Source organism: Nelumbo lutea, chromosome 7 (assembly GCF_056320005.1).
Source record: "Nelumbo lutea isolate HS-2025 chromosome 7, American lotus-T2T, whole genome shotgun sequence".
In the NCBI taxonomy this organism is placed as follows: domain Eukaryota; kingdom Viridiplantae; phylum Streptophyta; class Magnoliopsida; order Proteales; family Nelumbonaceae; genus Nelumbo; species Nelumbo lutea.
Window position 1 is genome coordinate 54,199,097 of NC_142690.1, and position 23,585 is coordinate 54,222,681.

The 23,585-nt window shown below is 37.4% G+C and overlaps 1 protein-coding gene across 1 annotated transcript in view; it reads left to right on the top strand.

Annotated features, from left to right (window-relative positions):
• The window catches only part of LOC148846434 (LOW protein: exocyst complex component-like protein), a 61,459-nt gene extending 38,990 nt beyond the window's left edge, over positions 1 to 22,469 (top strand). The window contains exons 5-7 of the mRNA XM_088955552.1: positions 7,902 to 8,090; positions 21,710 to 21,846; positions 21,917 to 22,469. Of these exons, the coding sequence (XP_088811678.1) occupies positions 7,902 to 8,090; positions 21,710 to 21,846; positions 21,917 to 22,163 (573 nt within the window). The 3' untranslated portion in view covers positions 22,164 to 22,469. The remainder of the gene's footprint in view (positions 1 to 7,901; positions 8,091 to 21,709; positions 21,847 to 21,916) is intronic.
• Positions 22,470 to 23,585: the final 1,116 nt, after the last annotated feature.

The window sequence follows — 23,585 nt, forward strand, 5'->3', positions numbered from 1 at the left end:
TGGGCGCCTAGGTGATGAGTTTTTTAAAATAAAAATACATAAATCCTAGGATAGTTCCCTAGGTTTCATAGTAATAAGTAGTAATCTTTAACTAATAAGTACCATAATCCTCCTTTTGGAGGGTCACCTCACCCTACCTCTCTCATATGAACCGTCTCTCTTTTACTTCTCTTTATTTGGTGGAGCCAGTGCTACTAGTAAACCATTTTCTTCCTTCTTGTCTTCATCTACATAAAATAAAAACCTCATAAATTCGTAGGATTATAGCAGGTAGGCATGTAAAACAATCTCATTTTAGATATTACTTTTTGTTGATAAATGCTCTCTTTAGGTGTTATTATGTTCAGATTTTCAAACAGTTCAACTGTATTAAGATGATGGTAAAGCAAAGAAGCAAAATTTGGCTATTCAACACTTATAGATCTGTTTTGCTTTCTCAGACATCACATTTCAATTTTACCAAATACCACCTTAGCCTTCATGGGATCAGTAATGAGATATTAGAGTTGTTTTAGGAATTAGAGACCTAATTGGAGTGTCCCATTGGGTTACTTACGGATTTTTCTTAGGCAAGTTGGAGCCTGTAGAGGGACATTTGAGTTGATGAGTCTATAAATAGAATCATTTTAATTGTAGTTTAGGAAGAGTTGATTTGATGAAATAAAGTTTTGTGTAGTGAATTCTAGTTGCCAGGAATTTGTCTTTTTCCTCTCTCACCTATTTCTTCTTATCAGTGATCTACCTTACCAGCAAGAGTCCACCTCTTTCTTTTTAATTTCTTACTTTGGTGGAGAGCGAGCTGTCTATTTGCTTTTTTACCCTTTTTCTTCATCTTAGATCACTCAAACCCCTTCTTTTACCCCTACAAAACCCACCATTAGATCTTAAATTAGTAGGGTAAACAGCAAAGAGACTGATTGCTTATAAGAAGAAATAGGTGAGAGAGAGGAAAAAAGAGATAAAAAGAAAAATCCTTTTTGGTGCTTATCCCCTAATTGGTGCATTCTCTGCAAGGCCAATGGTGAGTCCCCACGCGCACGCACACACACACACACACACCAAACATGCAAATCCTTTTCAACTCTTCTGATGACAGCTGGAATAAGAAGAGGGGTAGAGTTCTGTAGAGATGCACAAGAACTTCAGTTTGCGGGACAGTCAGGGAGGAAAGAAACCAAAGAATTCCTGTAGAAAAGGAGAGAAATAGAGGGGAAATTTTTGGATAAAATCAATGGACCTATTTGATGATATTCCTACAGTGGTTCTGCTGAATAGTTAGAAGTGGCAGATTCAACTCCAAGCAGAAATGTCCTTCCTGCATGGAACCCACCATGTTCTGGTTTCATTAAGCTGAATTTTGATGGCAGTAGTGAGGGCAACCCTGGGCCTCCAGGGATTGATGGAGTTCTCAGAACAGAGTAAGGTGTAGTCATTGCTGCAGGCTCAATTGATATTGGGGACTCACTTCGGGCTGAGGTTATGGCTGTGATGGAGGGTGGAAAAAGAGCCAAGGAATTAAGTATTAACAAGTTGATCATTGAAGTTTATAAGTGGTAAAAAGGTTGGTTAGGGAAGAAGGATGACGGTATGTGGCCTCATCTTAATGAACGAAGACTCTTCAAGTGGTTGACACAGGGTATGAAAGTGAGACTGCAGTGGGTTAAGTGGAGTGCTAATTCATTTGCCGATTTCCTAGCCAAACAAGGGGTGGGAAGGGGACAGTTCTTTTGGGCTGTGCTGTAGTATTCCTTGTTTTTAGGGGGGGGGGGCTATGAGGGTTTATCTCCCCCCGCCCTTGTACTTTTTCTTAAATCTAATGAAATGTTTCTGTTATTGATAAAAATGGAAAAAAGAGAAAATTCCTGGTAACAACCAGAATTTACTAAACCAAACTTTATTTCATCATATTCATATAAACTCATCTTCAACTCCAATCACAGTGACTCTATTTATGGAGTGAACATATAAACTTGGTGTTCCTTTACAGATTCCAACTTGGACTAGAAAACTGACCCAAATCAACTTATAATTGCTTTATAACTAAGATAACTACATAGGTAACACAAAGGGATGCTCCAATAAGGATTCAATTTCAAAAACAACTATAATAATACATTACTGATCCCACTGAGATTTAACTTTAAGGACATCGAAAAAAACTAAAAATAGTAATCTGCGAATTTACTAAAATAGTAATTACAAGAGTTACTATTAGTAGTAAATCCAAAAGTTACCATAAATAGTTATTTCCAAATATTAGTAAATTGATGGAAAACGTAAACTCCTGTTCTTAAGAGACCTATAGCTAGAAAATAAATAAATAAATGAAAACAATACCAACATCCTATCACCCAAAAATTCTGGAATTGGTTTAGGAATTGGAAAATCGGTTTGTTTCCCCTTGAATTCTCTCTCTCTCTCTCTCTCTCTCTCTCTCTCTCTCTCTTCCTCTCATATATAGTATATATGTTCAACAACTATGTCATGTAGACCATATAGCAAGGATATTTCTGCTCTATAGTTTGTGCAGGGATGTTATTTGGTTTCTTTTTATGGGGAATATCTGTCACATATCTGATAATCTTTGAAGGTTATCTTATAACTGTATGAACTATATGGAGGCATTGCTTTGTTTCTCTTTCTGAGGTTCTATGTATAATATATCTTTCTATTGGGCATCACTGCTCCAAAGGACCTGCTATACTAAATTTCTAATTACTGTAGAATGTATAATGTGCTTAACATGTAGTAGTACGACTAACACTTGGAATGATGAAATTCTGAAGAGCTAGAGAAGATACAAATCTATAAAAAAAAGGTGTTAGAGAAGACAAGGTGAGGGTTGATGGTCCTGTTGCTGAAGAGATTGTTGTCACAATCCAATGCAGATAAGGAGGGTGTCACTGGCTGTGTGCCTCTCCAGAAATTAATGGAAAGAGAGGTCACAATTGGTGGATAGGGAGGTCAAGATGGGAAAATCTCTCGGTCTAGTTTTTTGGGGAGGGAAAGGATTCATGAAAATAGCATTTGTGAAGTATGGAAAAAAGAAAAGAGGAGAAAAAGAAAAGGGAAGAATACCTAGAAAATTTAAGGGGTGGGATGAGGAAGGGGGAGAAGAGGAGGGACTGGACAAAATTGAGTGAACTCGGGTTTGGAGGGGAGACAGGGAGAGGGGGAGGAAGATGAGGTTTCTAGCTGGATTGTGAGGGGTTTGAGAGAAGGTAGGAGGGAGCAGAGTGGGTGGAGCATTGAATTTTTGATTGCAGGATGGGCATTTTGATGGCAGTTTGGGATCTCTGTTTTCCTGAGCATGTTCAAGTGAATGAGTCTGATCTGTTTGAGAATTTTTGAAGGCCTTTGGAGTTGAATCCTTGTAATTTGATTCTTTTCAGTGTCATTTCTGTTTTGTAGTTGGTTTGTCAACTAGACAACCATCTTCTTGAGATGTTCGGACTTTTTTTCTGTTTAATGAATTTTCCTTTGATCTTTCAAAAAAAAGTGTTAGTGAAGAGGTTAGAAAAGAATATGTTTGTTTGAGAAAAAACTCCATAATCACAATAATATGCCCATCGTACTTATGCCATTATAATCTAATTCTTTAAATTGCTATTACCCTCGTCAAGTGGAGCATGGATGTCAATCATCTTAAACTTGCCAAGAATTCTGTTTAACTTCAATCGGGTGATACTTTTGGTTAAAATTTCAGTAAGCTGGTTCTCTAACTTCACATAAGGCTCACCTTCTTGTGAAGGCATTTTTTCTTTGATAAAGTGCCAACCAACTTCTATATGTTTCCTTAAATCACGCTACAGTTGGTTGTCTAGAATATCAATGGCATCCTTGTCATAGTATAACTTCATAGGGCTTAGAACAGTAGGACCCAACTCTCCAACTCCAAGTAAGGTCTTCATCCACAACAATCCAAAAATTATCTGAAGCGCTGCCCTGCTGTACTCTACTTTTGTGTTCCTTACCTGATTCCATGTTTAGCAGGAAAGAAGTCCTTCACTATCCCATTAACAAGAACTGAATAATGACAAGTCCGAGCGCACCCAAGAATCCACCTTCTCCACCTCTCCCTAAACCCAAAATTTGCCATAACATCTCCCAAAGAGACCAATCCACCATGTCATAAGCTTTCTCCAAATCCAGCTTGTGAACTCCACCCTTTTGCCCTACTCTAATAGGGGTGCAATCGAGCTGAGCTGAGCCAAATTTTGGCATGTATTGGTTTGGCTTGACTAAAATACTACTAGGTTTGAGTTTGAGTTTGAGTCCGAATTCGATTCAAACTATATTTTCTGGTTTGAGCTCGGTCTGATTAAATATTCAATGATATCGAGTTCGGTTTGAAAGATCCAAAATGAATAGGGTTTGTCTATGATATGGAAATGATATGATATCAGAAAAACAACTGACCAATAAACTGGAATCATAAACATGGTAGTGAATCAAGTGTTATTTATCAACATTCATGGGTGGGTTTTGATTGGTCAAAACTCTTCCCATATCATATCTTTCTCGTATCATAGGTTTTCCCAAATGAATATTATATATATTATAATGTATAGGATATTCTTATATTATATATAGAATATAAAATTATATTTACATAATATATATTATAAAATATACTTTTACATTCTATATGAATGCATGCGTGCATGCATACATACATACATGTGTATGTGTTAATTGAGCCAAGATCGCGAGCTTTTGAGCTGAACTTTTTATTAGTCGAGCTTGAGTTGGAATAACTAGTTGAGCTTACCCCCAAGTTCGAACTCGGTTTGAGCTTAATTAAATCGAACTCAAATTGAGCCTAATTGAACTCGAGCCCTACATGGATAAAAGCCCCTTGATTTTGTGAAACAAGAGTTGGGAGGACTTCTTTTAGTCTAGTATGCAAAACCTTTAATATAATTTTGTATACTTCGCTCACCTTGCTAATAGGTTTAAAAATCACTTGGATGGAAAACCTCTCCTTTTTCTTGGGACTATAACTACTAAGGTGGCATTCATCGGATCATCCTAGGGTTTTATTATTATTATTATTATTATTATTATTATTTTTATTTTTATTATTTCCTAGTTATCTTGAAAGAAAGCCATGGCATAACCATCTAGGCTGGTCCCATTGATCTTTCCATTGAAAATATCATGTTCTTGATTTCATCATCTCCAAAAGGCTTTTCTATTTCATAGCTTCACATGGAAAATTCAATTAATCCACCAACATCCTCTGGGAGGGGAACTTTATATAATGATTTGGAAATATCTGCTTAATTACATTGGTTATGGATTGAGGAGTTTGGATCTGCTCCTTAGAGAGCCTCACATGGTTGAAAATACCTTATTGAACTCATTATTCTAGTTTTACCCCTCCATGGTTAAAAATACCTTTCTTCTTCTTCTTCTTCCGCAAAATTGTGAAACCCAAACCTAGCTCAGCTGTTCTCTTTCCAACCAATAACAATTACAGCGCCCTTTAGATTTGCATTAGCTCTGTCTCTTTGATGCCTAGATTTTAAATTAATGGACAATTAGAGATATAATCTGGGGGAGTAGAGAACCACTCCTATTTACAAAGAGGAACAAGAACAGGATTCCAACCTATGGGCAGAAGAATTGAACATTCTTCGTCTAAACATTACATCCATTTTACTCTCTGCTTTTAGAAGGCTTCAGGCATTCAATGATAGCCACAATCTTCCATGGTGTAACGGTTTGACACAGGCTTAGCCTTACCTACACTTGGTAGGCTTACGTTGAGTGGCAATACTATAAATATGCCAATATTATTTTTCAGAAAAGTGATGTTTCCTACCGGTAGGCCACCAAAAGCTTAACGTACTCTTTGAGGAGGGGTGATCGACCTCCTTGGGTGCTTGACCTTGGCAATCCATAGACCAACATCCCTTACGAGGTGACCCTGGTTAATGGCTAGCATGACTACCAAGGTTCCTCATGGGCACACACGCTCATGGGGACAGTGCATGGACCGGCACTGTGTAACGCACATTGAAGGGAGGCTTTCCATGCGGGTCTAGCCCAAGCATGCCCCTACAACTCGCTAGCCCCATGTCTAAGCTAATCGAGCTACCCCGTTGCTCATAGTGCACGGGTGTGCTCAGGCCCAGCTGTTGCCTTACATCCTTGGCACAACAGGTGATTCACATCATTGGCACAACAAGTGCCTACATCATGGCGATCCCCCTTTGACACGTAAGATGCGCCTCCCATGGACCGGCAAGAGTCACAGAGAACTCTGGCCATGCGCCGCGAGGTCATGATCCAGTGCCACTGACCTTGGTGGAGCCATCATCGGGCCGACACATGGCCCTTACACACACATCAGGCTTGTCCTGGCTGCCCATTGCCTGGACACCACACAGGTTTCTTCTGCTGCAGACCTAACCCCGTGACAATGGGGCAGGAAACGGTGATCACCAATAAGAAAAATAGCCCCCACATAGTAGGAAGCAACATGCTGAATTACCAGAAGAGCAGCCATTGCCTCCACCTTTTCTGCATTACTAGCATCCAATGTTAATGATACTGCTGATAAGAAATTACCTCTATTGTCCACTACTACACAGGCACCTGCTGCCACACCATTCTTGAAAGTTCCATCAAACCAAGCCGTGACATCCACAGAAGTAGCCAAGTTTTCCTGTGGGACCTTACTTTGAGAATCAGCACCAGCTTCACAGGGAAATTTACCACTGATATAATGTACTGGGATTCCACCATGAGTTTTCAACTGATGTTATGCATTGGAATCACATTAGTACTCTTAAGGTTCTCTTTTTTTTAGCTTCGTTCTTAGATCCCAGAGGATAAAAAGGTAGAAAAGCAAGAAAACACATCTAGGTTTTGATTTTTAGTCTTGCTTCTGATTCTCTTTCATTTTTGAATTTTTGGCTCTCTACCACCGGTTTGGCTATTAACAGAAGCTCCAAAAGGGGGAGTAAAATGTCTACTCCCACATACGGCAACACATTTTACTAGTGTTGTGTTTAAGAGAAAACATCAAGAGAACCCAGAAAACCATGTCGGGTCCCCACAACATGAGCAACTGAAATTGCCTTCCTCCTCTATACTTCAAAACTCTCTCTGGACCGTCTTTACAGGTGGATGTTCCTGTAATGCTGATCCAGCTTCGTCAAGTATCAGTTGGCTATGTCAATGGCTTGCCCGCCTATGGTTCACCTGAGTTTGAGCTAGAAATAGGTACAGCTGACACTGTATAACAGCGTATTTAAGTGGAGTGGAACCACAACATATATTTAAATAATTAACTGAGCATAGATTGGATGTTGTTACAGTGCTTTATTCTCTGGTTTTGAAGTCCTGTCAGAATCCTCTGGTCTTCTGGAAGAACATTCAAGTGCATGTTTTGAAAATTTTAAAAACACCGAAGGGCATTTCTGTCCTTTAACTTTTCTGTCAATCTTAATGGTTAAATGTTTTTAACAAGGTATATTTAAGTAGTTTCAGTAATCACAGGATGTATTTAAGTTGTTTAATGAAACCACAGGGTATATTTAAATAATTATCCAAGGTTCAAAATTTCAATATGATACACCCCTTATTTAAATAATTATCATATTGTATTGGTAGCATCTAACCCCAAATAAGGGGTATTTTGGAAGTTGGCCACTTTCAGGGGGTAGGCATGCCTAAAACTGACCCCGTGAAACAATTTTGAAAAAAAAAACTAAAAAAATAGTCATGAAGTGTCAAAACACCCAATATTTTAAACCATGTAATAGTTATCCATTTCCTTTATTGCCTTCCTGGAGATGTGATTCTGTAATGTTTATCAGCAATATTACTCATACCTTTGCAGCTGAGATGTCGTAAATATTTGACTAATATGAATAACTTGATTATACTAGGCATTATTTTCAAAGCTTCAGCAGTTGGCAACTGTTGCTGGAGATGTACTACTGGGAAAGGAGAAGATCCAGAAAATTCTGCTTGCCAGGCTAACAGAGACAGTAGTAATGTGGTTATCTGAAGAGCAGGAGTTTTGGGATGTATTCGAGGATGATTCAGCTCCTCTCCAGCCACTTGGGTTGCAGCAGGTATGCACGTTGTCTGTGATAACTCTTCTAGGATCATGGTTCAAAGTATCGATATGATATGCGTATCGGCAGAATCATATCGGTACTTAGAAACACACGAAACTCTTTTTTTTTTTTAGTTTTTTTTTTTCAAAATTTGGTTTTTTGGGAAGCTAAAAATAAGTTTTTTTTTAATTAAAAAAAGGTGGGGTTCTGAATACCTGTAGCGTATCTTTTTCAAAAGATATGATACAATACACCCGATACGGGGTGTATCGTATCGATACTTTAAATCATGTCTAGGATATATCTTGATTCCAGATTTTAATTGTCTTATCTCCTTTTTATTCTTGTCAGTTTGCTCTTCATAGGCAATACTCATGATACAACCACTGTCAAATAATATTCCTCAAGTCCTTTCCTTGATGGTTAAGTCTAATGTGAAACAGAAATTTTATACAAGTTTCACATTGGATGGGTCCAAGTTATTGTCTTCTAAATCAAATTCATCTCCATCTCGCTGAACTTCTTCAGGTTGGGGTCCCTAGGGATAGGGGTATATCCAAATTCGGTTCAATAAAAATTTTGGGATATTCGAATTCAATTAAAAAATCATGGATTAAAATTTATATGGATTTGAATTCGATTTGATTATATTTTTGGATATCCGATAAAAATCCAATTCAATTCGATCATTAATAAAAAGAGATAAAACCATAAAAGTGTTCTTAAGAAGGTTAAAAACTGAAGAAGACCATTCTTTTTTTTTGAAGAGTAAAGATAAAATTTTATTCAAACAAAAAGAGAAACAACCAGCAGGCAATAAATAGAAGACTATTCTATTTTATTCAGCTTTGTTCTCAGGGCCAATTGGGGTTGGTGACTCTCTTAGGGCTGAGATCTTTGCAGTCTTGGAAGGTGCCCAAAGAGCAAAGGATATGAACATTAGGAGGCTTGCAATTGAAGGGGATTCAGAGGTGGTGCTAGAGTGGCCGCAAGAAGACAAGGCTGATTCATGGAACTGCAATAATGAAAGGAGAAAATTCAGATGGCTGGTTAAGGACATGGAAATAAAGTTCAGTTGGGTGAAGAGATCTGCCAACTCGTTTGCTGATGAGTTAGCCAAGCAAGGGGTGGTCAGGGAATCTATATTTTGGGCTCAGTTGTAATTCTGGTTTTTCTCACTTTGGGGGCTCTTGCCTCTGCTGGGGAGTTAAGAGAGTTTTTCTCCCCCTCTGTGTAATTAATCATCCTGTTTGATTAATGAAAGTTTTGTTATTGATAAAAAAATGTATTCTTGCCCCATTGGGGTTGGAGACTCTCTTAGAGCTGAGATCTTTTCTGTTATGGAGGGTATTAGAAAGAGTAAGGAACTGAATATACAGAAATTAATTATTGAAGGGGACTCAAAGTTGGTGGCAAGCTGGTTACAGAAGGGAGGTGGTCTTCGGAAGTTTACTAATGAAAGAAAGGAAATCAAATGACTAACTAGGGGGATGGACATTCAATTTCAGGGGGCGAAAAGAACAGCAGATGCTTTGGCAAAGAAGGGGGTGGGAAGGGATCAATTGTATTGGGCTGTATTGTGAGATGTTGTTTTGCTCTCTTGTAGAGACTTGAGTCTTTTTAACTTTCTCTGGATTTCTGTACCTGTTTCTTATAACTCTAATGAAATTCTGTTATTGATATAAAAAATATTAAAAAAATGGACAGCATATAATAATTATATAAAATGAACATTATATGTATAAAATTAATGGATCAGATCGGATTTTTCAGTTCAAATCAGGAGTAATTTGAATTTTACCAAAAATGCAAATGGATCGTATTTTCTGATATGATCCAATCCAATAATCCAATAAGGCTGATTCAAAATTGGCAAAATCGGATTGGATTTGAATTTGAATTGAATCAAAAGCTGATCCATTTGCATCCCTAGAAGTCCCTCTTTGTGATGTTTCTCACATCACTAGTTCTTTTCTGTAGGACATGCAAATGAAAATTTTCTTCCATGGTTCCACTATATTCATTGCCACACAATGCCTGTTAAAGAGTGATTAGAGCTGAGAGTCTGAGACCGTCGACCGCTGTCTGTATGTTGTGAGAGTTGAGAACTTGAGATTAAAACTCTAAAAGGGTTTATCGAAGAGGGTTTTTTCCCCCCTCTAATCTCTCTTCCAAGTGAAAGTCAGAATAGATCAATAGAACAAATCTATTATGTGAATGGGAGCACGATACAACTGTATCCCCATAAATAAAATTTGTTCAAGAAGTATAAAATATGTATAAATCTTATATACATATAAATATATGTATATAGATAGGAATATACATAGAGGCTCGAATAGGCTTGCGAGCTTAACGAGCCGAACTTCAAAGTATTCAAATTTGGCTTGATTAACAGATGAGCCATATATAGAGATCGAATTCGACTCGAAGCTTGAGTTGGGCCGAGCTCGAATAGCTTGTGAAAAGCTCAGTTTGTTTTCACCCCTATTGAAAGGACAAGAGACCCAGTAAAGGAAAAACAAGGGAGAGACCTAGTAAAGGAAAAACATTATAGAACTGCCCAAAATAAGGATTCTCTAATAACCCCTTGTTTAGCTAATTAGGGGTGCTCACGATTCAGATCACTGAACCGTGGGGTATTTTTTGAAACCAAACTGGCACTACTGGTTTTTGAAAATCCCTGAACTGAAACTGAACCAAATCAACTGGTCAACTAGTTGACCAGTTTGGTTCTTTGGTTTTTCGGTTTTTTATATTTATAATATATTTACAATATATATTACTATATGCATATTTGTACTATACTATATATCATAAATAGATAGTTATAAACATATTTTCAAGGAGCCAAGGAAAACCTAGGTGTCGAGGGAGCACTTAGCCGCCTAGTCACCTATGCATCGCCCAGTGTCTCAAAAGTAAACTTGCTTTTCCTAGTGTTTCAAGGTTTGTGTCTCAGAAATAAACCTTTTCTTCGTAATGTTTCAAGGCTAGTGTCTCACAAATAACCATTTTCTTCCTAATGTTTCTAGGCTAGTATCTTAGAAATAACCATCGTCTAGGAAAAGGAGCTATGCTCTGATTTTGTCATAGGAAAAAAAGAAAAAAATACCATTGGTATTGATAAAAAAAAGAAGAAAAGAAATAAACAAATAAGGAGAAGAAAGGGTGAAGCCCCTGTTTTTTTTTTGTCTCATAAAAGAGAGAAAAAAATGCTAAAACTGATGAAGGAGAAGGGTGAAGCCCTTATTCTTTTTTAAGAAAAATGCAAGAAAAAAACTTGAAGATGGTGACTGTCATTATTATTATTTCAAAAAACAGAAAAAAAAAATCAAATGGAGAACTGAAGGAGGAGCAGACTAGCAGAGCCCCTGTTTTTGTTCCAAAAAAGAAAGGCAAAGAATAAGAAATTTAAGGAGAGAGGGTTATTTCTTATCCCAGAAAAGGAAGAACATACCTGTATTCGATTGGTGTTACTTTTGTTCCAAGTCTTCACTCTTCAAGTCTTCGAAGTCTTAAAAATCATCAAATTCTTTGAACATACCTGATGAGTTTGGTTAACTGGATTTTTCAGTTTGGTTTTCTTGGTCTGGTTTGGTTTTTCAGTTATTTATACTCCTACAGCTAATGAATCAGTTGATCCATTTTTTAGTCTTCTAACCTGTTTGAATATGACACCAACTTCCCTTAATAGACACCGCCTTCATGGTTTGCCTGTGACTCCATATTTCCAATTTATCCTTTTGCATCCAAATCACAACAAGTTTAGAGTGTCCTGCTTCAATTTGCCTGAACAGCAGCTGTTTTTCTAGCTGTAATCCTTGCAAAAGAGCAAGAATTTCTGCTCTAAGAGAATCTCCTACAACTATGGGACTCAAGTACAATGCCATAATGCTATCTTCACTTCCTCTAAATGCACCACCAATGGTTGAAGGACCCAGATTTCCATTTGAACTTCCATCAAAATTTAAGTTGATGCTGTGAGGGAAGGGAGGAACCCAATTCTAATGAAGGTCTGATTGTGAGAGGAAGACATAACCACTTTTTTCATTCCTTTATGAGTCATTAATTGAGCCGTTCTTCAATGCCTCCTCAGTTTTCACCCAATGTCTAATTTGATTGTGATATTTTGAATGATCACCTCCCTTGCCTAGCACTTCTCTTGAAATAGCCTATTATTTCTTTTTGACCAATCAACAGCAGCTCTAGGAGCTCTCCAGAAGATCCTATTCTTGCTTAATTGTTTGAAGAAGCTACAGTCAAAGAGACTTGCCAGATCTTGAGGAAGAATCCACCTGCAACCAAAGTGACAAGAAAACCATTCCAAATACAAGATGACCATAGCTTTCCCAAAATATATTGGATGCACATGATCTTGGTCTCTTTGGATAAATAATTGATAAACCTTGCTAATGGTGCCAAAACATGCAAAATGCACATCGTTTGACCCATAAAAATTAGACTGAAAGAACAGTGACATGATTGCAACTACAACTTGTAAAAATCATAAAAACCTTTTATTAATACTTTAAGCTTATTAAACCCTTGTAAAATGACTAGAAAATTTTCTGTGCTCTTTGCACATGGCAATTTTAGATGATGATGATGATGATGATAATTGTAAAAATATATTTCTAAATTTTTTATAATTGTTAATATTTTTATATGTATAAAAATAATTCTTATTTATTACACTTAGTTTCTTTTAATATGATGAGCATATGATGTTAGATATTTGTCCAAACGTTTTCTGCAAAAGGTTCAACTATTAATCCACCACTAAACAGAAAACCAATTTTATTTTTCAGTTGGTTTTAAATTTTGTACTTTATTTCCATAATCAATAAAAACAATTCTTCTTTATCTAACTTATTTGTCTTTAACATGATCCATTGATTTAAAAGGCGCGCCTAGGCCCTAGGCTTGGCACTTTCAAAAGGCATGCGCCTGGTGTGCCTTTTTTTGTGCTTTTTGTTAACCCCCGACCATGCCCCTAGAGGCAAGCCCAAACAAGTTCATGTTAGGATCTTAAATTCTTAGTCCTTACAAAAAAATAATTTTATAATTTTAATTGCCTTTTAAGAAGATATTTCACTAGGATGAATGGGTGAACAACATTAGCAAATAGGGGGTTCTTGTTCACCAAAGATATTTTAAGAAGATATTTTATTAGGATGAATGAATGAACAACATTAACCTAGCCACTTTGTTTTGCTTGCTCACCAATGTTTCGAGAACCCCCTATTTGCTAATGTTGTTCTTTCATTCATCTTTGAAGAAAACTGAAGAGAGGAGAGCTTGAGAGTTCGGCAATGAAGGTTTGAGAATGAGAGTTTCGAACTTACTCTCTCTCAGCACTCTAACACTATTTTATTAAGATAAGTTTGAATAATTACAAGGAGGCCCTTAGTTGGGCAAGAATGTACAAAGAACTTAATATAGACAGGATGGGCCTAGAATAAGGCCCATTACAGAAAAACATAAATAACAAGAAAGAATAAACAGCCTATGGGCCATTCAGCCCATCTTCTCTACACTCCCCCTCAAGCTGAGCATAGATGTCAATCTTGCCAAGCTTGCTGGTATCATGCTGAAGTTTTGCCTTGGGAATGCCTTTGGTGAGAAAATCTGCCAACTGTCCTTCAGATGTGATGAAAGGAAGACACACTTCACCCGAAGAGACCTTTTCCCTAATGAAGTGTTGATCAACTTCAATATGCTTGGTTCTATCATGTTACACTGGGTTGTGAGCAATGTTGATGGTAGCCCGATTATCATAGTACAACATCATTGGCTTGTCATATTCAACCCCAAGTTCTTCCATCAATGATTTTAGCCATAATAATTCAGAAACACCATGTGCCATGGCCCTGTATTCTACTTCAACAGAAGACCGAGCAACAATCGATTGTCTCTTGCTTCTCCAAGAAACAACATTACCAGCCACCAATCTGCAATACCCAGAAGTAGATCTTTTGTCATCAAAGTTTCCGACCCAATTAGCATCGGTGTAGGCTTCAAGATTCATATGACCATGCTTGGCAAACAGAATACCCTTTCCTGGGGAGCCCTTCAAATAACATAGGATTCTCTCTACTGCTGCCATATGAGTGTCTCGGGGAGCATGCATGAATTGGCTAAGGCAACTGGCAACTGGCTGCATATGCAATATCTGGCCGAGTTATGCATAGGTACAAAAGTTTCCCAAGAAGTCTCTGAAAGATTCCTTTGTCTTCTAACAATGTCCTTTCTGAGGCTGAGAGTAGCAACTGGTCTAGCACCCATCTTTCCAGTTTCAGAGAGCAAGTCAAGAACATACTTCCTTTGGGAGATAAGAATCCCATCCTTGGATTGAGCCACTTCTATGCCAAGAAAGTATTTCAATTCCCCCAAATCTTTAATCTCAAACTCTGTATGGAGAAAAGATTTTAGATCATGAATTTCTGAAACATCATTACCAGTCACTACAATATCATCTACATATACAATGAAGTATACTGCTAGAGGTCCACTCCTCTTCACAAAAAGAGTATGATCGGACTGTGTCTGCACATAACCAAAGTTAACAAGTGTTGTTCTAAATCTCTCAAACCATGCTCTAGGGGACTGTTTTAGTCCATAAAGAGATTTCTTCAGCCTGCATACCTTCCCTTTCATATCAGTTCCAAACATCCCTGGAGGAAAAGACATATAAACCTCCTCATGTAATTCGCCATTCAGAAATGCATTCTTCACATCCAATTGATAAAGGGACCAGTCAAAGTGAGTAGCTAAAGATAGAAGAACCCTCACAGATGTCATCTTGGCAACAGGTGCAAAGGTCTCCAAATAATCAATCCCATATGTCTGTGTATAGCCTTTTGCAACCAACCTGGCCTTGTACCTTTCAATGGTGCCATAAACTCGGTATTTGATAGTAAAGACCACTTGCAACCGACTGGATCCTTCCCTTCAGGCAAATCCACCACTTCCCATGTGTCATTCTTGTGTAGGGCATCGATTTGAGATCTCATAGCATCCCTCCATTCTGTAATCTTAAGAGCTTTTGACACAAACCTGGGAATAGGGTTAGAAGCAACAGAAGAGAGATAGGCAAAGTATGAAGGTGAAAGCAAACTGTAAGAAAGGTGCTTGGAAATGCAGTGTGCAATGCACTTCCGTTTTCCTTTACTAACAGTAATGGGAATATCAAGGTCAAGGAAGGATGACTCCAAAGGTGCTGAAATAGTACCTGTTGTCTCTTCTGTGACTGGAAGTGTATAAGGCTCATGTATTGTAGGAGAAACAACCTGCACATTTTTGGATCTTTGCCTTTGATACACCTTGGGATTGAGGATAGGACGATGAGGTAAAGAGGGAAAAACACTGGGACAGGGAGAATGGAATGACTGATCCACCCTTGATACATTTGAAGGAGAAGCAGACACATCAAGAGACTCAACAGGGACAGGAAGAGGAAGAGCAAACACTTGTGACAAATCCTCCCCCTGTGGACAATGTCCTTCTGGAGAGGAACCATAAAAGGGGGAAAGCTCATCAAAGGTGACATCCATTGAGACATACCGAGTGCCAGTCTTTGGATCAAAAACAACAATAACCATTCTGTGTGGGGAAATAACCAAGGAAGATACACTTTTGAGCATTGGGTTCAAATTTATGCCTTTGGACACTTGGAACATGTACATAACAGGTGCAACCAAAGACACGAATAGGAATAGGAAAAAGGTCCTTGTCTGGATGAAGGAGATTGAAGAGAGACTTAAACCCCAAAACCCTTGATGGCATACGGTTTATAAGGTAGGTAGCAGTAAGAACAACATCACCCCAAAACCTTGTAGGAATATGTGAGGCAAATAAGATACTTCTTGCAATTTCAACAATATGCCTATTTTTCCTCTTAGCAATCCCATTCTGTTCTGGGGTCCTAGCACATGAGCTTTGATGAATAACCCCCATGTCAGAGAGATAGCAAGATAGGTTCTTCTCAAAGTATTCTTTTGCATTGTCAGATCTGAAGATTTTAATCCTGATATCAAATTGGGTTAGAACAAATTCATGGAATTGTCTTACAAGTCTTGGAACTTCATCACGGGATTTCATCAGGAATAACCAAGTGAACCGACAAAAGTCATCAATAAACAGGATAAAATATTTGTAGCCACCCATGGAGGGTAAGTGGTAAGGCCCCCACACATTAGAGTGCACAATATTAAAAGGAAAAGAAGATTTTTTATTGCTCAAAGGATAATTATTTCTACAATTCACAAGATTCACAATGAAGACTAGACAAACTAATTCCCTTAAACAGTTTAGGGAATAGATGACTCAAGGCAGAAAAAGATAGATGACTAAAACGACGATGACAACATAATCTGACTAACAGACTCTGAAGAAACAGATCCAAGAGCAACATTCCCAAGATGATTAGTGCATTGTCCCGGAGTATCAAGCAGGTATATTCCGTTCGCCTCATGGCCACTCCCAATCACCTTCTGACACTCCAGATCTTGAAAAACACAGTAGGAAAGAAAAAAGGTTACACAACAGTTTAGTGACTTGGTTAAACTACTTACAGACAACAAATTTGTATTTAGTTTAGGTACATGAAGGGCAGAAGGTAGGAACAAGGAATCCGTAGCCTTGATGGTTCCCTTACCAAAGATAGGGGCAAGTGAACCATCAGCTAAAGTGATTTTATCACGTCCAGGAAGCAAGTCATATGAAACAAACAAGGTAGAAAGATTGGTCATATGGTCAGAAGCACTTGAGTCAATAATCCAAAGGATCTTGAGATTACCTGAAGTGGTAGCATGATTGGCAGAAGCCCTTATACCTGAATGAGCAAATGCAGAAGAACCAGAATTTCCTAAAGGGTTGGAAGGAGAAGTCACATTACCCAGCTGACTGATCATCTTCCCAAACTTTTCATATCCTGCTCTCATGGCTGCCAACTGTGCAGAAGCAGACATCTCTTCACTATCTGGCCCGGCAGCTACATTTGCACTTATTGATCTTTTACTATCATGTTTTTTCTGAAACCGAATGGGAACAAGATTAGGATGTAGTTTCCAGCACTTGTCTTTGGCGTGCTTCGGCTTCTTGCAGTACTCACATATAACTTCTTTCTTTCCCGAGCCACTAGAAGTTCCAGCATTCCCTTTAGGTTTAATCCCCATATTGGCAAAGTGATCACTAATATCAGCCCCTTGAACCTGGACAACCCTTCTGCTCTCTTCACTACTCACCAGTGCATAAGCTTGTGACAATGAGACACACTCCTTGGAAAGAATATTTTGTTCTGTGATATCATATTCTCGGTTTAGTCCAGTTAAGAATTCAAATACCCAATTCCTTTAAACCAATTTTCTGTAGGTCTCTGCATCATTGGTGGTGTCCCAAGTTACAGCTTCTATTAGGTCAATCTCTTGCCATAGAGACTTCAGGGTTGAGAAATATATAGCAAGAGGCTTCTTCCCTTGCCTTAAATTCTTTACATCACTTCTCAATTTATATGCTCGGGCCACATTGAGTTTTTGGGAATAGGTTTCTGCAACACTGTCCCAAATTTCCTTTGCTGAATTCGTCCATAGGTAGTGTTGGCTAATTTGTGGCTACATTGAGTTCACAGGCCACCCAATGACAGTGTAATTTTTTTGCATCCACTTCTCGTAGGATGGATCACCTTCTGGGGGAGCCTTCTTACTCCTGGAAATGAATCCCCACTTTCCTCTACTACATACATAAATCTTTACTGATTGTGACCATGCCAGATAATTAGTTCCATCTAGTTTAACTGTCGTCACAGTCAATAAGGAATCACTTGGAGTCCCCTGAACCAGTCCATATTCAGCACCACTATTGTTTTCAAACTCTGAGGAGTACATCATGTAAACACTTCAAATATGATTTCAGATAACTTCTACAAGTATACTAAATGAGGAAGAGCAAGAACTGAGTTCAGCCGACCATAAGAATGCAATACACTGAGTTCAACCGACCACAAGAAGGCAATACACTGAATTCAGCCTTCAAGAAGTAATAAGAAACTTCTAGGCACTGTGCACTCAGCCGAAGTACCTTTTCAAATCTGGACTTCAAGGTAACCACCAAAGAAATAACCAAAAAGAGTAAATACCAATTGGTATTGCTGAAAAGGCCTTTTTACAAACAGTGTAGGCAATAGAGACAACCCCACTGTCAAAAAATCAAAAAAGGACTCAAGAACAGTTCGTACAACCCCCCAAAAGTATCCAAATATAAGTAACAATCCACACCCTTGTTACAAGGATGTTTTGGCAGTTTTGACAGTCCAAGAAGTGAAAACAGCCCAGAAATTTCTGGGTTAAACCAGATTCAATGGCAGCCGAAGGTAGTACAGAACAACCAGAAAGTTTCGGACACTTCAACAGTCCAAATACAGCCGAAAGTAGTACAGAACAACCAGAAATTTTCGGACACTTAACAATCCAAACACATCAGAAAATAACCCAAAAATCTGAGCACAACTTATAGTTTCGAGCTTCAAACCAGAACTGAGTTGTTCCCCTTCCTTTTTTTCTCTGATTCTTCCTGGTCACCAAACCACTTCTCCAAGAGATTCTAGTCTTGGGCACTTCCAATGACCTCCAAGAATCAGGCAACACGAGCCTAAGCTTCCAGCCCTAGAAAGAGGAGAGCTTGAGAGTTCGGCAATGAGGGTTTGAGAATGAGAGTTTCGAACTTACTCTCTCTCAGCACCCTAACACTATTTTATTAAGATAAGTTTGAATAATTACAAGGAGACCCTTAGTTGGGCAAGAATTTACAAAGAACTTAATAAAGATAGGATGGGCCCAGAATAAGGCCCATTACAGAAAAACATAAATAACAAGAAAGAATAAACAGCCTATGGGCCATTCGGCCCATCTTCTCTACAATCTTCATAAAATATCTTTTTAAGAGGTAATTACAATTACAAAATCATTTCTTTTCTTTGTGTAGGGATTAAGAATTTAAGACCCTAACATGGACTTGTTTGGGCTTGCCTTGAGGGGCTTGGTACAAAGCCAACTTGTAGAATTAGGAATGCAAAATGTTCTACATCACATTATCCATTTTAAGTAACACAATTAAGGGGAAAAAAAGAGATTTTACATGCCTGAATTTGTTTTATATGTTTGATTTTATTTTATTTTTTAAAATTTTCATTTGAATATGTTTTGCATGTTGTTTTTATGTATTTTAGTTTTAGATAAAAAGTTTTCTAAAACATTTATTTTAAAGTTTAAGTTTATATTTTTAAATAATACTATGTTTAGTGCTTTTATTTATTTTTATTTTTTATTTCGTTTTGCTTTTACTTTGAATTTTTTGGTATCTTTTATACTTTTGTGCCTTGCTTTGAAAAGGTGTCTGCCTCACCTTGCGCCTTAGGTGTAAATTGCTCCTTGTGTTTTTTTTTTTTTTTTGCTGCTTGCACTTTTGGAACACTGATATGATCAATATAAAATATTAGAGATGTATCCAAATGTTTTCTACAAAACTTACATATTTTTTTTATAATTTTTGTGTTTTTTAATTTTTATTATTTAATAATGATATCAAAGGTTGACACATTTGACTTGAAAGGTTGAACTGTTGACCTGCCACCAAATAGGAAAACAATTTCACTTTTGGGTTAGATTTAAGTTTTGTATTTCATTTCCATCGTCCATGAAAAAAAAATCTTGTTTATCACATTTATTCTTCTGTAATTTGATTAATATAAAATATTAGAGATTTGCCCAAATATTTTCTACAATTTTTTGTATATTTTCATATTTGACCTGAAAAGTTGAACTGCAACCTGCCACAAAATGGGAAGACACCTTCATTTTTGTGTCAGTTTTAAATTTTGTATTTTCATTTCCATTATCAATAAAAGCAATTATTGTTTATCAAACTTATTTCTTCTTTAATATGATTAATATAAAATATTAGTGAAATTATGTGTTTTTATCTTTTCTTTCATTTTTATTATTTAATTCTGATATCAATGGTTGACATATTTGACCCAAAAGGTTAAACTGTTAACCTGCCACCAAACAAGAAAATAATTTCATTTTTGGGTCAGTTTTAACTTTTGTATTTCTTTTCCAACATCAATTTAAACAATTATTAGTTATAACACATTTTTCTTTAATGTGATTAATATAAAATATTAGAGATGTGCCCAATTTTTTTTTGCAAGTTTTCATTTTCATAGTTTTTGTATTTCTTTCTATTTTAAAAGTTTATTGTTTAACTATGACATCTTAGGTTGGCCCATTTGACCTGGATGGTTTAATTGCTTACCACCAAGACAGAAGGATGGTTTCGTATACCTTAAATATATGACTTAATGAGAAGAAAAATTAAATAAGGTGAAAAGTAGTGGCTCAAGTTATTTTTTTGTCCTCACAATTAGAGAGGGACAAAATTCAAAGATAGGGGTATTTTAGTCAAGAATAGGATTCAATGGATGATAATGAGAGTTAATACCTTAAGTATAAGATTTAAGGAGAGTGAATTGAAATGAATGAGATGAAAAGTAATAATTCAGATTACATCTTTTGCCTTCACAAATAGAGAGTTGAAATTCAAAAAAGGGGTATTTTAGTCAAACAAAAGTTCCATACTCATTCGTACTTTTAATGATATATAATATAATACAATATAATATAACACTATACCTAAGAGGCTAAGACAGTAACAAACAAGAAAGATTGGAATTGACCAAAACCCTTACCTCTCAAAAGCTACAATATTGCCATTGGTGAAGGAATTTGGAGAAACTTCTGTATTTTCTTTCACTTTTCCATGTTTGCATCACAGCTCAATCTGAATTCTCAAAGTCCATAAATATGTACAAGCTAAACTGCTCAGAGCCTTTACTTGGAGCAATCATCAGTACAACTAACACTTCCTGTAACAGGCACTTCACCAAAAAGAACCATTAACATTTACTTTACTAGACAAACATCAGATTGTCACTACCTTGATTCATTTTTCAATGGAGAATACATTATAAAGGTATTATGGGGTTGAGAGTGCTTTATTATTATTAAAGCTATAGAGCCATCCTGTATTTGGGGGGGCGGGGGGCCAAACTGCTAATGGGATTGACAATGAAATAAAAGTACTAAGTAACCCATTCAAGGTTCTATAAGCCAACAACTACAAATAGTAAAACGATGAAAATAATCATTCTAAATCATAAATCTTTCTCAAGGCATTGATGAACCACTCAGGGTTTTTTGAAGATGAACATTGTTGAAACTTGAAAGATAATTGAGAGAAACATGTGAGAACTAGGATTTTAGAAAAACTAAGTCAAGAGGCAAAATGGTCTAATAAAATAACATAAGGGAAGTTTGTGGTTTTAAAAATGTTTAATGGAATATTCCATGCAGTTAACTGTTTGGCAGGGGCAAATTGCTGGAATCCAGGAGTTCAGGGAGTCTTTGTCACTACCCCCTAACTGCAGGGTGGCTGTCTGTAATTTGCTGTTACTATTATTATTTGATGAATTGGTTGGGAATGCTTTATTGACTTGATTGTATTACATAATTGTGAAATTACTGCTTTTTTCTGACCTACTTCCTCGAGCTCTAAAATAATTTTTTCTTTACCAGTTAATTCTTGACATGCACTTCATTGTTGAAATTGCTGTTTGTGGAGGCTATCCAGCACGACATGTTCACCAGATTGCTTCATCCATAATTGCTCGTGCAATCAGGACTTTCTCAGGGAGAGGTATTGACCCACAGAGGTATGTTATTACTGCCTTGTTTCATATTTTTACTGGCCTGTTTGTCAATTGTGACTCATGTTTAATGCAGTGCACTTCCTGAGGATGAATGGTTCGTTGATACTGCAAAAGCAGCAATAAACAAGCTCCTCTTTGTGACATCTGGGTCTGAAGCATCAGAAACTGATGAAGAACATATTGTTATACACGATGAGGTTATATCTGACTCAGATGACACTGCTTCTTGCGCATCAAATGCAGAATCATCAGATTCCTTTGCTTCAGCAAACATGGGTGAGAGTGAGAGTCCAATGTACTTCACAGATCCCGAGACTTGAGAAGTGTGGGGTGTTTTTTGTGGACGAGGATAAAGCAATACTGCAATCCCTACCTGTTAGTTGATGTAGCAGGGTGATTATGGGGTTTCAGATGGTTCCATGGTGAAACTACTGGCCATGGACCACAAAAGAGCCAGTGACTGCATTTTCAGATGATGCCATGATAAGCGATATGTTGTTGGGGCCTCTCCAGTGTGGATTTGCTATTGTGACAAATGAGATGCTTGGCAACACGTTCCTGGTGGTGTTTCATGATGCAAGAGAATCACTGTACAGTGGTTGGTGTTCCTTGATCTTATGCAGGTTGAAGACCGTTTGGTTAAGGTGTGTTTGTCCGTATATCTTTTTACATGAAGAGCATTTGAAAAAATGGCAAAAAACTCCATTTGGAGTCTCTCAAAAAGTCTGAAATGGATTTTTCACGTCTTTATAGGGCTGTGGCTTTCGAAAACTAGATTTTTTTCTCAATCAAATAGGAAAAGACCAAAACGCAAGATTCCGGGCTTTTAAAAAGCCGATAGCCTGTATGAAAGACACGCCAAACAGAACCTATGTTGATACAAAATACAGAGATGTTTCCAATGTGTAGCTGTAGTCTTGCAGCTAGAGTTTTTGTGGTCAGCAGATCTCAACTCTGCTTATAAGATTTCTTATGCCATGGTAACTCAAGGGAGTCCACCAACAGCAGCTTCATAATCACTTGTGCATCACCTTCAAGGGCGATAACACATTTCCTGCGAATCTGCAACCCCGTCCCGATTCAAGACAAGCTCGAGACCGCAGTGAGTTTTGAACGTGTCAGTGCTTTAACCCAACACCGGCTTGATATGATATTTGGTCGTTTTCACCGAACACTGGCATATTCAAAAGTCACTGAGGGAGTGAGGGGTCTTGTGGCGACCCCGCTTGGTGGTTTTTCCCATCTACAAACAGAGAGGGATTATAAGAAGAGTTGTCATCAGATGAATCATCATTGATACAAATATAATTCAAATCTGCAACTTATGCATTTATAACCAAGATGACCAATAAAGGGTAGAAGGTTTTAGTTTTACTACAAGAAATCATCATATTCCAAAGACAAATCTACCTCGTGCCAACTGACCACATTTCACCAAACACAGCTTCAGAGGTTTAGATGATAATGTCATAATGATGATGAAAAATAATTAGAATAAAATGGATTCATTAGACGTGAATAGAAGACAAAAGATAGGATTGAGGAGAAGGTGCTTGTTTTTCCTTCTTTTTATATAATAAAAGACAATAAAATTGAAGAATTCAAATCAGCCCCCCACAACGTCCCACAGCCCATCCCCGCCATGTATTGAGAACATCTCTAGATGATGATTTCATAAATGATAATGTCATCATTAGGAGATGTTCTCAATACATGGCGGGATTGTGCTGTGGGACATTGTG